Source organism: Catharus ustulatus, chromosome 3 (genome assembly GCF_009819885.2).
Source record: "Catharus ustulatus isolate bCatUst1 chromosome 3, bCatUst1.pri.v2, whole genome shotgun sequence".
NCBI classification, from domain to species: domain Eukaryota; kingdom Metazoa; phylum Chordata; class Aves; order Passeriformes; family Turdidae; genus Catharus; species Catharus ustulatus.
This window is the reverse complement of record NC_046223.1, coordinates 83,151,281-83,165,437: the sequence shown is the minus strand read 5'-3', so window position 1 is coordinate 83,165,437 and position 14,157 is coordinate 83,151,281. Positions and strand designations below refer to the sequence as shown.

The following is a 14,157-nucleotide window of genomic DNA, read 5'->3' as shown; positions in this document are numbered from 1 at the left end:
TGGGATAAACACCTAAGTTCATACTGGAATCTAAATGAAAAATGTCATAGTAAGAGCTCCTAATATTGGTTACTCTGATTAGTTGAAGAAACCTATATGAACATAGAGACAAACCAATCTGAACAGGTGACCCTACAACTCACAGCTTAAACCAAGGGTTTGCTATTGGGTTTTTCCTAAGTTGGTGCTTATTAACTTCTTTCCAAAAGGCTCTGATGCTCCTGCACAGTTGCCCTCTGCTAAAATCTAGTATAACATGTAAAAATGGATACAATTGAATCTGAATATTTTATTTTTTTTTTTAATTAATTTTTGTTCCTCCATATTGGTGTAGTAATGCTACATTTGCACATTCAGAAGTGGAAGAGATTTTCTCCCTTTAAAACAGTTACTGTATTCTTTATATTTTTGCATCTACTGTTTAAAAAGTGAATTTGTCTTTTGACTTCTAGAATCAAGTAACATATGGTCCTCACTTGATTTTCCTGACATCCTTAAAACTCAAAGTGATGTTGCTGAAACATTTGCAAGTTCACACTTCATGGAACATCCACCAGGAGTGATGGGTATAAATTATGTGCTGAATTACACCTGAATTCATAAATATAGTTTTTACTGAAATGATGTGCAAATAAGGGGTTTTCAAAGTTGTTACACTCTGAAGTAGTGCTTCAATACATATTGTCTGCTGCAAAATAAGTGCTCCTGCAGAGTGATCACTTTCATCTCATAAATTCCGCCTTTATTTGATGCCACGGCATCAATACATTACAAATTTACTCACATAGGTGATACAACTAACTTATAATCATTAATGTATTATTAAACATGTGACTTCCACAGGATTGTTTCACAAGAAGAGGAAAGATCATAGAAACATACATAAGAAACTGTTCCCAGACTTTTTTCCCCTCTTCAGTCACCCTTCATTACTTTTTGACATAGAAAACCTGACCTGAGTTATAAAGAAATATTTCACTATGCTCAGAGCTAGGAGATAATAATAATTATGCAAAGTGTTTGTTGTTTGTTTTATATTTATTAACTAAATGCTAGCTTGCTATACCAGCATGTACCAGCATAAGGGACACTCATTAGCCCTTAACTGCCAAAACTCTTCATCACTTTGCCTGTAGTTTCTTTGCAGGAAGACCATAGGTCTGCCCACTTACAATTCAAGTCATCCTAATAGCTGACATTTGCACAGTGTCTGCCGTAACTTGTTACTTGCACTGATTACAGAGTAATGCCACAAACAAAATGTAACTCAAGAACACATTACACACGTCCAGAAATACTGTGCCCAAATTCTACTACTGAGTGGCATCTCAAGGCATTTTGCCTTCTTCTACTTTTGCATTGCTCTTTCACAGGAATGATTCCAGCTGCACATTGGAAACAGCCTCTTCTTGTTTATCTCTGAAACACGATTAGGAGTTCCTCAAGTTGGCCCAGGTAACTGAAAGCTTGCCTATTAATCAAATGGAGTTCTTTAAAAAAACTATGCTGGATCAATCCTGAATTTCTCATCTGCTTTCCAATACCATATTAGCAACGAACACATAATGCAGAGCTTATCTCTGACAAAGCCCAGTCCTAGGCAGCATGCAGACTCTTATGAGCTGAAGTATCAGCCATACAGTGCAATCAACAGTTAATGCAAAGCCTCCTCTACTGCTTCTTTCCTCAGCTTGGCTACCTTTTCCCTGCAGCTTTAAGCTTCTTTCCCTACACAGACACTCCCTGAACACTCTTTACATTCTTTCCCCTGAGATAACTACTTCTGTACCTTCTCCTACCATACCTGACCACAAGAAATCATGTGAAGCAACAAAGCACTGGCAAGCTGCAAGAAGTAAAGGTGACCTTAGACTGTACCTCCAGCAGACCTCAAAGGTGAAATACCTACTTAATAGGATTAAGTGTAAGCATGTCTAGCATCACAAAACCTAGGGAGCAGCAGTGTCTGCCCAAGAATGACCTCTTCTTGCACTGGACATAGTCTCAAGGTTAAAAGGAATGTTAGTATATGATGCTAGAATATATTTACAGCACAGTCTTCAGGAAAAAAACAAAACAAAGGAAAAAAAAACCTCAAACAATGAATAGAGAGATGGAAGTTCAATACAGACTCATGGATCTTAGTCTGTCCACTAGGTATCTTGAAGGCACTGCAAAAGTATCTTTACTGCTGAGTGTGTTTAGAGATTTTTCTTATTGAGAACTAGAGGCTTTCTGCAACCATAAATAATTGAACCTTGCTTCATTCTGAAGTGTTCCAGGAAAAAAAAATCTGATGTATAATCCAGTGGAGATCTATTGCATTTGAGTGACAAAATACATTCTCTTTAAAGGAAGAGATCAAGTCACAGAAGTCTGCATACCGTAAGAGTGAAATTCTTTCCATACTGAAGGGTGAAGCTCCATTTCTTAACATGCGTCACTAAGTTATCTAATGATCAGTTAAATCTCTAGAAACTAAACACATCCAGGCCTCTGCCTGACAAGCCTGGAAGCAGGCACATGATTTGGCAGTAGCTGTTTTTCCAGGCACAGAGAAGTGGAAAAGGTAGAAAAAAAAATTGCACCTTGTTGCTGTGGTATGGAAGAACAAGCACAGGTAGTTGTTTTTCTAATCCTGTTTCAAGTTCACAGTGATTTCTATCCATTTACCTATTCTTTCATTTTTCAAAAAGCCATATACCTATTACTAAATTAATTAATTACTAAATTACTAAGTTAATAAATTAATAATGCAGTTTGAAGATGTAGTATCCAAGACTGGCTCAACCCCAGTGCTTACATACTGTTAAGTTTCACACTCTATGCATCTGCAGGGTTGTTAATGAGCACAGGCCCCAGCTTCTGCAACAGACTCCTCTCGCTCCTAATGGCATCCAGAACCTTGCCCATGACAATTTTGAAGATGCTTCTCAATTGGCTGATCTTGTGGCACTTGGATTATTACCAGTCTTTGTAAAAGGAGGGGTAAGTAGCAAGTACCAGTTGTATTCCTTTCTTACAGCTTTACAGCACTTTACCAGGGGATATTTTGGTGCTGTCTGTTGAAGGCAGCCCTAAAAAAAAACTTTCTAACTGGGAACTTTCAGTCTTAAGGAAACACCTTTGTAGTCAAACTGCTTATTTATGAGACTTCTCTGGCACTCCTGTCAGTAGAAATGATAGATAAACATACCCCACAGAGAAGATACTGGATTTCAGTCTTGATAGCAAATAGGTTATTACCTATTCCTGACATCCCCTGTCATGCTGGCAGTATGCATAAGAGAAGAGAAAACTAGAAAAAACACCGTGGTCAGGTGATCTTAAACATCCATTGTAAATGAGAAGATTTCTCCATTATTGGGCTGGTATATTGTTCAAAAGAAACATAATTTCTGGCATGCTCTTGGGAAGCCTCCTGCTCCACAGGACTACCAAGAAAACTGACAACATACAGTGGGAAATGTATTCTTACTCAAGTGGATAGCAGATAACATTGGAAATTGAATGAGCAAGACTAAACTCTAAGAATATTTTTTCCTTTACGTATGATTATTTGCATAGCTGGCATTTAGTACAAGTGTCAGTACTTGAAGCACCCCTTCAATTTACTGCAGGTATTTGTGAAATAAAACCCAGATTCAAGATTGCTGAAATACAGTCATTTCAGCTGGCTTGTTACTCTATTTGCAGGAAATACCCAAAAGAAACACAACAAAGCACAAGCATGACAAGTAACGAAGGGAAGGACATCATCACATCCATCCTCTTCAACTACAAAAGCACAGCTGCTTTTCTCAGAAATTGTAGTAGAGTGCATAGTTATTGTATGATGTGGAAACAATTCCTGCTTATCCCCATGTGGACCTGAGAAACACTTTTCTTAGTTACTCAATCATAAGGTAACTCAGTTTTAACAGTTACAGTTTTCCATATATTTTTCCATATATATATGTAGAGGAATCTATTAGCTAAAAGCACAGCAAACAGAGGTAGTTGGGCAGTTTATATTTCCTGTTCCATCTAGCATCCACACAGGCACTTCTGGAAACCAGAGGCCTTGTTACACAGCTGAGCTCATTATTGCTTTGACTGCATCATGAACTGCTGTAGAGCACTACAGCAACCAAACTAACCTCCAAAGAGATCCACTTCAGCAGTGGCAGCAGTGACAGTGGTGGCTGTAGCAGCAGCAGCCGTAGTAGTTGTAGTATCAGTAGCTGGAGCAGTAGCTGCAGTAGGCTCGGGGGCAAATGGATCTGAAATCTGTGGCTCAGAGGTAACACCGGAAAGTGCAGCCAGGTTATCTATATGCAACCGGGTAAACAGGAAAGGTAAGGGGAAAGGCAAAGACCACACTGGCTCAGCTCCAGAAAGATGGAGCTTTTAGTAAGGAGTCTTAACCTACAGAGGTCTTAGAAATTGAAAATACTACTCACCCTCTCCCAAGAGGTCTAATGATTGTCCATTAAAATGACAGCAGAATAAAAAAAGAGTAATTAGTAGAACTGCCAGATTGAAGATGTTCATTAGCCAAATGTACATTCTAAATCACATGTCTAAGTTATGTCTAGAAACATAATTTCTACACTTGCTTTTTCAACATTCAAGCAGTTATTCTGGCATGACAAAGCTCATTCTGTTTAATAACTCTTCAAAAGAGAAACAGTACATCTCTAGAACCCTTCACAGAACAGGCACTAAAGCAAGGGTACTTTATCAGTGAGCAGCTTGCAAATAGTGTGACTGTATAGGATGTGATACAGGATATGATACATGGCATCATTAGTCCCCAAATACATTCTGAGAGACAAAACAGGTGGTGGTTCTTGGACTTGGGACAACTGTTAAGTGCAAAATAAATAAATATATCGATAGAGCAGCTCCTCTTCAAGAGCTTTTTCTGCATTTATGATAGAGCAAACATGCTCTGCAGGAACAACTAACTCTTTTAACACTTGCTACGAGGAGTATGAATGTTGACAGCATAAGCATAAGCAGACTGGCTGTGCTCCAAGTTTGGCTCCTCAGTCAACTGTTTCTGGAAGCCAATGAAGCATCTTTAATGACAGACTTTCCTACAATCTGATGTCCTCTAAGATCAGCCAGATTCAGCTCAAACACAGAAGTTTTGCCTACATAAAAATCAACTACAAGATATAAAAACATGTAAAAGCTAATGAGTTTGTCCTATTAAATTTTTATTCTGTCATTAGGATAGTCTGAGCTCAGTCACTACCTATTTACTAACCAGTATCTCAGTGCTGCTCCTAGATTCTTTGTGCACCTAACGGGGTCATGGGTTCATCTGATCCACACCAGACAGCAAGCAGAGTCCTGATGCTTGACTGTGGGTCACCATTTGGAAGCAAAATGATTGAGCAGGCACAGACCTATCTTCACAAAATTGTCTTTATTTTAGAATACTTGTAAAAAAAGGCAGCAAAACCCTACATTTTGGATTTTACAGTTTTCATATTTGGTTCTTTGGGCAAGCTCTACTTGAGACTGATGGCACAAGCTGAGCTAAGTCAAAATACCATTCTGAAAGAGCAGAACAATACATTAAAAATGCAGTACTCTGGTATCCCATTACTGCACATCAGCTGAATGGCTCACAGCTAGACTTGAAATAAGCAACTGTTGGCAAACTTTTAAGTTCTATTAGCTTAGTCTTCAATGTCTTTTTGTTATTCAGTTATGCTATAGAACTCAATACAGTGAAATTACAATTATCCAGCACAGCAATCTACACTTAGTCTTAACGTGGGAATGATTAAAACCAGTGGTTTTTTTGTAGAGTAATATTAAAGTAACAATATTGTTAGCAAATCCATGTTCTAAAGCACTCTAAGGGAGTTCAGAGCAGAAATTCAAGTCAGCTTGCTTTTATATCCAGGAGTAAAACTCCACAAAGACGCAGACTTTGACCTACTGTATTTTTTGTAATACTATAGTCTACTCTACCTGCTAAATGGCTATCTATTCTCCTTGCAGTATGCTGCAGGCACCATATTACCCTTTCTTGATGGTCTCCTGATAGCACAGAAGTGTAGATTTTCACGAGTTACAGTTCATTTGCTAGATGACATATTGTGTATTCAGAAATACAGTAGGTATACAACAAGATGTGTAATGTACTGTACATAACCCCAAATATAATCCACTATACTGAATATACAGCACATGCCAAAATACATAGAATCTACACTGCCAGTGAGACTAAGAGAAGCAGGATTGTTTACTGTTGATATATATTGATGCTGCAACATGAAGTATGTGATATTCACATTTTCCTGGCTATTCTGAACTGCAGCACTTCTTCCTGGGTAGAAGGAAGGTCATCTTGTCCAGCCTCCTGCTCAGAACAGTGCTCCCAACATCAGATCAGGTCAGCCATGGCTCAGACTACCCAGGACTTGAAAAATCTCCAGCAATGGAGAGTTCACTAGCTCGCATTAGGAATCTACCTCCTACCCTCCAGGTGAAATATTTTTATTCTTTCAGAGAGTTAAAAGAGGAAAAAATAAAGCAAGCAAGATTCTAGTGCAGTAACAGCTCATCATATCTGGATGGCTGCCAGCAGTAAAGCAGACAAAGTTGAAGCTTACTAAGTTACCAAAATGCTATTCTGTAAGATAAAACTGAAGGTACTTAATGGATAGTAACAATTCTGGCCATAGGAAAATAATTAGCTGTCCATTTCTGTCATGGAGTAAAAGTCCATTACTAGCCAATTTTAAAGTTTTTAGTAATTCAGAAGAATAAAAGCATGTAATTTCCAAACTATGGATGTTTTGTTTAAAAAAAAAAAACAAAACCAAAAAAAACCCAGCTTTCAATTTCTATGCAAATCAATACTTTACAATATTACTAGCTGTTAATTTTTACTTCTATTTTTGCAGGAATGAGCAACTGCTTAAACAATTTCATGCTTTCAAACATCTCAAAAGCTTGTATTTCAATGCTTGGCAATGACAAAGTAAGACAAATAGGACACAATCAAAATACTGCAGAATAATTAGTCCCAGGCACCCGAGAATAGATCGCTCTTTGGTCTTGCTGTCTGGGTAAGACTATAACTCTGTTAATAAAATTGACATTTGCAGGGACAAAAAAAGAAATTAATTCAACAGATTAAACTGGAATATGCAATACAATGTCTACATCACAGCCCTAGCTATCATCTCATGAGGAAGTGGCTGAAATACAATGTCATCTTTAATGAACTACAACTAAGAGCAGAAACAGGGACTGCAGAAGCCACCAGTACCCAGTATGAGCACTGACAGCAGAGTCAGCATGACTCAGTTTTGCATTCCTGCCGGGAGAGGGCTGATGAGTTCATTAAGTTGCCACACAGGATCTCTTCAGATTATACCACAATGGGTTTCAACTGTGTAAATTAAATCACATTTACTGGCCTAATTCCTTGTTTTAACAGGAGAGGAGTGAGCACTGCCTACATTTACTGTGGTCCTCCAGATCACCAGCTGCTACTGCTGCCTGGAACAACAGGGTCAGATTTCAGAGCACTGGTGAGTTACTGCTGTTTGAAAGCAGTTAACCCTCTACTTCTATTTCCATATTATTATTCTAAGTGCACAAGGAAGATACTTTATTAAAATATGTTAAGACTTGTCAGAGGAAATCACACTTGCAGCAGAACTAAATTGCCACCATCTGCTTTACATGCATTTTTGTTGCTCCTCCTATTGATCTGTGGGGGTTTGCTGCATGAACAGAAGAGCTGGTTTCTGCCCCCACCTTGCCAATAAGCACATAAGAAGTTCTGGTTCTTCTGTTTTGAAGTGCCTACCCTACCTGCTCACCTTCATCCATCCCCTTCCTGCTCACTTTTAGTCACATAATCCTGGCTCCCTCAGCTTTGCAGTCAGGCCCTTATAAGCAGCTTATGCTATTATGCATATCCCTGGAAAGAAGTAGCCTTGTGCTGCAGAGGGATGCCTGACTGTCAGGTCAGCAGAAGCCTGGGAGTGAGTTGGGAACATCCTGTGCTAGCAGAGAAAGAGGCAGATTTCAGTTCAGCCAGGCAAGGAGATGGAGACTGCAAGAAGGGATGCTGATAGTGAGGTTTCTCTACCTCCCCATGAAGTGCCTCCAGCAGCAGCAGCAGCAGCAGCGCCCGCAGGAGCAGGTGCTGGAGCTGCCTGCCCAGTACCAGCAAAATCTGGCTGAAGATCCAAAAGATCACTGGATGGTTTGGAAGAGCTGCCAAGAAAAGGAAGAGACACATTAAATACTGGAGGAATTTGTATCAATTTTTTTAAAAAAGCTCATGATTGGATTAAAGAACCAACCTTAATTTGGATGAAATAGAGATCTTTTTTTCAGGCTTTAGGATTAGAGTGGTGGCCATAAGCACCTCTAGTGTAGTGAGTCTCAAGAATATGCTACAACCCAGGATAGGAACCTTAACTTACTTCCATTTCCTGATGATGGCATTGCAACAGATCTATGAGACTTAAAATTTTTAACTCCTCCCCCAAATAACCTAAACAAAAAAAAACCCAAACCCAACTAAACAAACCAAAAGAATCCCCACCACAACACCCAAAACAGAAAATACAAAATGTCAGGTGGTCCTTAAAAACAGAGAAAATAATTGCTGTGACTGAAACCAGTACCATTCTACTTCCATACTTCATTATGCCATGTTAGAAAGCAAGAAACCTGCGTTTCCAGGCAATGAAATTTAGGTAGAAGAGAACTGGCAAAACTTCGATGGGTTAAGCCTGTCAGGTATTTACTTAGGAAACCAGATCTTGTTCATCTAGAGCATTTAAATAACAAACAAGAGAGGCTCTTTCTTAAGTTCTTCACTTGACACTTAAATTAGTTATATCTTACAGACTTTTTGTTCAAGTTTAAGAGTTTTTACATCTCTAGAGTTCAATCACTGCTGCTCTTTACAATGCGAAACAGTGCTTTGTTCTGTTTGTGACTTGAAAGCAAGGTTCAGATTTTTCTCATGGTAAATGTTTATTTTTTATTTCAATCTTCAGAAGTTCATTATCTTTGTGTTTCATTAACTGATTTGAAAAGAAAGAAAAAGGAAATATTAATTCAGCAGTTTTACAAAGAAAATTCTGAAGGTCAGCAAACACTCCTCTGGAGTCGCATATTACTTCAATCTATTCAATTAGAAGTTTACGTACAGCACTTTTGTGGCTTTTTGTGTGTTTTTTTGTTGTTGTTTGTTTGTTTTGGTTTTTTGTGTTAGAATTTATTTGTGATCTATACTGGTAGGATAATGTATCCCTTTGAAAACTGATGTAAACTACCTGTAAAATAAGCAAAGCCTTTTATGCAAACCTCCTCTTACAAGTATGGCTTTGGTACCTACATCAAGCTCAGTAACTCAAATACACTTTTTAGCTTACCTGACTGGAGCAGCTGTAGATGAAGTTGCAAAAAGATCGACTGGAGGAGATGTATCAATAGTTTTTGCTGGAGTAGAACTAGGAGATGTAACAGTTGTGGCTGGAGAAGACTGGAGAAATATTTTAAATATACATTCAATATACCAGCATTTCTCCCCAACCAACTCATACACAGATGCACATACTTTAAAAACCCGATTTTGTCATCAGGCCATTTTATCATGAGCTGTTTTCTCCTCTGAAAGAATTTAAGGAAGACTGGGTTAAGTTTTCAGATGGTAGTAGAGCTGAGAAACCCCACGGTGACTCCAAAGAAGGAAAAAGGGTTCTATAAAGGTTTATTCTAAAGCAGTTGCTTCTGTAACTGTCAGACTCTTCATTTTGTCTATGGAACGACATAGTTGTTTTTCCACAACAGCATCTCAGCACTCTAACCACAGAAATGGTGAGAGGAGAGAAATGGTTAGAAGCTAGTTAAAAGTGTGTTTGTAAATGTTCAGAAGAGAGTTTAAAGAGCCATCAACAGCACTCAAGGTTAAGTCCTTGGGAAGATACAAAAGACAGCTCATCCTATGACTTTGCTTCAAGTATGGCAAGGAAAGACACCCAGGAGAGTCTATTGCAACTCCTCTGTGAACTTGAAGACTCAAGTTACCTTGCAGAGTGTCAATTCTAAAAGACACTGTAAGCTTTGGTACAGCATCTCACATGCTAGAGAGATTCTTTTCCTAGCAACTGAAAACAAGGCCTAATTTTAGTACTTTTTTTCCATTCTGACCACTTCCAAGAAGGAAAAATAATGGTAAATTTGAAGAGATTTTCTCCTGAGTTCTTCTACTGCCTTCCCATCATCATAAACTAGCAGATGGGTGTAAGCTTTTTAGACTCTCCTCAAAGCTTGAGTAGGTTTGAGACTACAATGGTCCCAATCCCTCATGTGCATCAAGGAAGATGTGGCTAAAGCTGTAAGAACACTTTCTGAGCCATCACATAGTTCTCACCAGCTGCTCTTGTATTAAACAGCAGACTTGTGGGGGTTACATTTTGTTGAGGTTTTTTTTGTAAAGGGATTTTCAGAAAATAAATTTAAGAGCTTTCTCTAGAATCAAGCATTGAACTCCCTGCATTAGATTCAGAAGATTTTATTGAGTTTTTCCTTCACAACAACCATTATGAGACCAAGCTATGGCACCTGGCAATGTTCCAGGGATACCAGGAGCTACTATTACTAACACCATAAAGCTCATTAGTTTATCTGACACTCAAACCAAGGCATTTTCACTGGCAACTCTTGCTTTGAATTGAGGTCAGCAGTCTCACTAAAGAAGGTCATTTCTGAAACTAGGCATATTGAATGAAAATCTTCTTCCTTTCTTCCTGGCTCTTCACACGAATATGGTTTTAAAAGAGCCAGAACCTCCTCCTAAAAAGCTGTGGAGGGAGTGAGGATTTGGAGGAGAAATACCCTGAAGCAAGCTTCTTGGTGACATGAGAATTAAGGTGGAGTGAAAGCAAAAAAACCCAAAAAAACAAGAAGCTGAGATAAAAATATGTGTATCTTTTATGCTTTCACAGGGAGCAATCATCATATCCAAGTGAAGTTCCTTTGCATCCTGACTGGTTCAAGCACTGCAGCCCTTCAGATCAGTGACACACTCTAATGGGGCCACTGTTTATGAAGCCATTAAAAGATAAAATTTTGTCAATTAGGTGGCAAAGTCTAAAAAGTAGATTAAGAGATTGAAATTCAACTCCTAACAATATTCTAAACCATACTACCTGAACAATAATTATCTAGTATAGCAACTGATAGTATTTACCTTGCTCAGAGGAGAAGGAGCCCCAGATCTAGAAAAAAAAGTGGGTTTTCAGATAAGTACAGCTTTAAAACTATGTTTCTGGTCATCAAAACTCCTGCAAAAAGACCAAAAGCTAAGCATGAAAGCTTTCTGAAGATCTCTTCAATTGCATGCCCTCTACATTTCTCAAACTTCCATGTGCCACTTTAGACGAGGAATACAAGTTTTACTTCAAATCTTAAATTAATTTTTTTGAGATAACTGGCATCACAGGATTATTCTGCTTTTTAAATAAGCTCTACTAAATGGAAGAAATGCAGAGATGCATGCAAATACCTTGCCTTGGGGACTACAGGACCCAGCAGGGAAGAATTACTGGGGCAAGATGACACCACATTAGAAAACCATGCAACAGCAGCAAAACACCACCAATACCAAAGCAGTTATCTAACATAAGCCTTCTGAGGATGTGTCAGCAAATTTACAAAGTCTACTTTCTTTTAAAGAAAGTCAGGGTTACTTGAAAATAACTACACTTTAAAGTATGAAAACAGTGAGCTTGGAAAGTTCAAGCTGAAAGTTCTCCCACATGCACAAAAATCACACTAACAGTAACTGACAGAGCCTTAATCATAACTTAAAATGCACGTCAGTGCATTTGTTTGCTTTCCTTATGAGGTATGAAAATACTGCTAAAATATTTTTAGAGCTGCTTTGATCTAAGAGATGAAAGGAGGAGTTGAAGATAAAGCTGCACCAGTATTGAACTAGCATCCACCCCATAAGTTACTTGAATTGGATAAATCCTAGGGGCTGTAGAACAGATTAGAAGATTTCCAGATCTTCTAATCACAGAAATGACAAAAAAATAACTTAATGACTATATACAAAAGCAAAGAACAGTTAGCTCAATTCAAAGAAAATGTCTATTTCTAAGTGTTCAAGAAAATATTTTAAAAATACACATAACTGAGGCTACAAGCAAGTGATATGTAAAGGTATGTACTTACCCTTCGCTAAATTGCAAGGATAGCAACAGTAAAAGAGAAAACAGAGGTTTAGCTTAATCCTTCCTAGACTTACCCATGGCAAGTATCTAGTATGAAGATGCAAAACCATTAGAAAAGAAAGAGATTTTGATGATAAAAGCCTTAGCAGCATGCAAACCCTGAGTTTCTTCTAGTTTTCCTCAAGTAATTGTAGTTCATTTTGGAAAGTGTCTGGTTGTTCTGTGTTTTTCCCCCACCACCATTAATTAAACAAAAGTTGCCATTAAGATGACTTTATAAAGGAAAGGAAAAGCCTTGTCTTATTTTCTAGCTAAGTGACAAATGGAGGTTGGGGGAGGCAAATCTAAATATCAGCTAATCTCATACTGTCTCTGTTATGCCTAGATACATGGTGCAACATATATACCTACTTGTTGCCAGGTTTTTTTCCTTCCAGTGAGTTTAGATGTTGCTCAAGGGTCTCCATGAGACTGCTGGGAGCCTTGAAAGCAGAGAGAAAGATACACACCTCAATGTACTGCAGTGATCTAACCATACTTTGAAATCCAGCATCAACTTCCCTGAAGTCCGTGATGTATGTGCTCGTGCAGTTACTTTATTTACATCAGTGTGGAAACAGTGGGTTTCCATGCTAGGAGTATTCGGGCAAAGCCAGTTTTAAAAAATATATTACTGCATCCAAATTTGCAGATGGAAAACGTTTACCTCCACTATGCAGCACCTGAAGCCCAAATCCAGGATGTGCTGCTCATCATACTTTAAATCACTGTTAAACATTGACAACAACACAGGCATACACAGGCTTGATTTTAAGGTTCATAGGTTCAAGGTCACACTTTCAGTTTTGCTTGTAGTCAGAGCCCTCAACACTTCTTTCAGGACCAGAGGGCTAGAAAGCATTTGCAGCCTAGACAGAATAAATTCCTTTCCAATCCCCCCCAAGAGGGAGCTACCTTTGGCTCAAGGTTCCCAACATCACAAAACCTTACAGCTGTTCTCAAAATGGCACCCCGGCACAGGTTACTGTGCAGCTAGCTTGAAATGCAGAAAGATTGCTATTTTAGACATCTAAAAAACACTAGGCTTTTACAGACATCCCTGGTCTTAGGTTTTATTTTAAGCAACCTTTTTGTGGTCAGCAGCCAATACCCACAGGCACTAGCTGTTACAATGGCAGATAGGAAAAGTAGTTGTAAATGCACACTGGGCTTAGTATATAAATAGAGTCTGGATAAGTAGACTCAGAAGATCAACAAGCAGGGAAGGAACCCTTGAGAGACATACTAGCATATAATAATTGAATATCAGGGTTACAAGTTCATCAGTTCCTCAGTCTCTAAACAGGGAATTCTTTTCATCAGTCTCTTTCAGATCAACCACAATTCCTGACAGCAATACCTATGAAGTTTTAATAAATAACATCTTTGATTTCAGGGCAGACATAATTATCAAGCATTCTTGTTAACAGCCTATACTGCTCCTATACTGAAAAAACAGCTGGCTGGCTGAATCAGATATTTCAGGATGCACAGCACCTGCTAGTACCGATGCACAGTTGTGTTCTTGCAGTGCCTGCATATTGATTTCAGCATTAAAACCAGTAACTTAACACATCCAGAAATTTAAAACGCTCAAAATAATCTTAAATGACAGATTGAGTTTAAATACATCCTACGTATATAAGCAATGAAGAGACATCTTGACCTTGCTGCTTTCACAGGCATATTTATTAACTTTAAATTCATCTGGGCATAATAAGAATTGGTTAAACACAAGTGACCTAGTTATAATAATTCTCCAGCAAAAAGTAAAACAAACTAAAAAATCCAGAGAGATTCAGACTTTTACGTATTTTAAAAGGCTATATTGTAAGATACCCATTGTGAGACTAACATGTAAGTAAAAGTTATGTTAAAAAAATTAACAAAAGAGATTGCATGA

At 38.3% G+C, this 14,157-nt stretch overlaps 1 protein-coding gene across 9 annotated transcripts in view; it reads right to left on the bottom strand.

Moving 5' to 3' along the window:
* SNAP91 (synaptosome associated protein 91) overlaps positions 1 to 14,157 on the bottom strand; it is a 66,228-nt gene that overhangs the window by 21,549 nt on the left and 30,522 nt on the right. For all 9 annotated transcript variants that reach the window (XM_033056502.1, XM_033056504.1, XM_033056506.1 and 6 more), the window contains exons 10-16: positions 12,627 to 12,697; positions 12,217 to 12,222; positions 11,228 to 11,255; positions 9,408 to 9,517; positions 8,108 to 8,235; positions 4,443 to 4,457; positions 4,140 to 4,310 (exon numbers count right to left, since the gene is read on the bottom strand). In XM_033056502.1, coding sequence (XP_032912393.1) covers positions 4,140 to 4,310; positions 4,443 to 4,457; positions 8,108 to 8,235; positions 9,408 to 9,517; positions 11,228 to 11,255; positions 12,217 to 12,222; positions 12,627 to 12,697 — 529 coding nt within the window. The remainder of the gene's footprint in view (positions 1 to 4,139; positions 4,311 to 4,442; positions 4,458 to 8,107; positions 8,236 to 9,407; positions 9,518 to 11,227; positions 11,256 to 12,216; positions 12,223 to 12,626; positions 12,698 to 14,157) is intronic.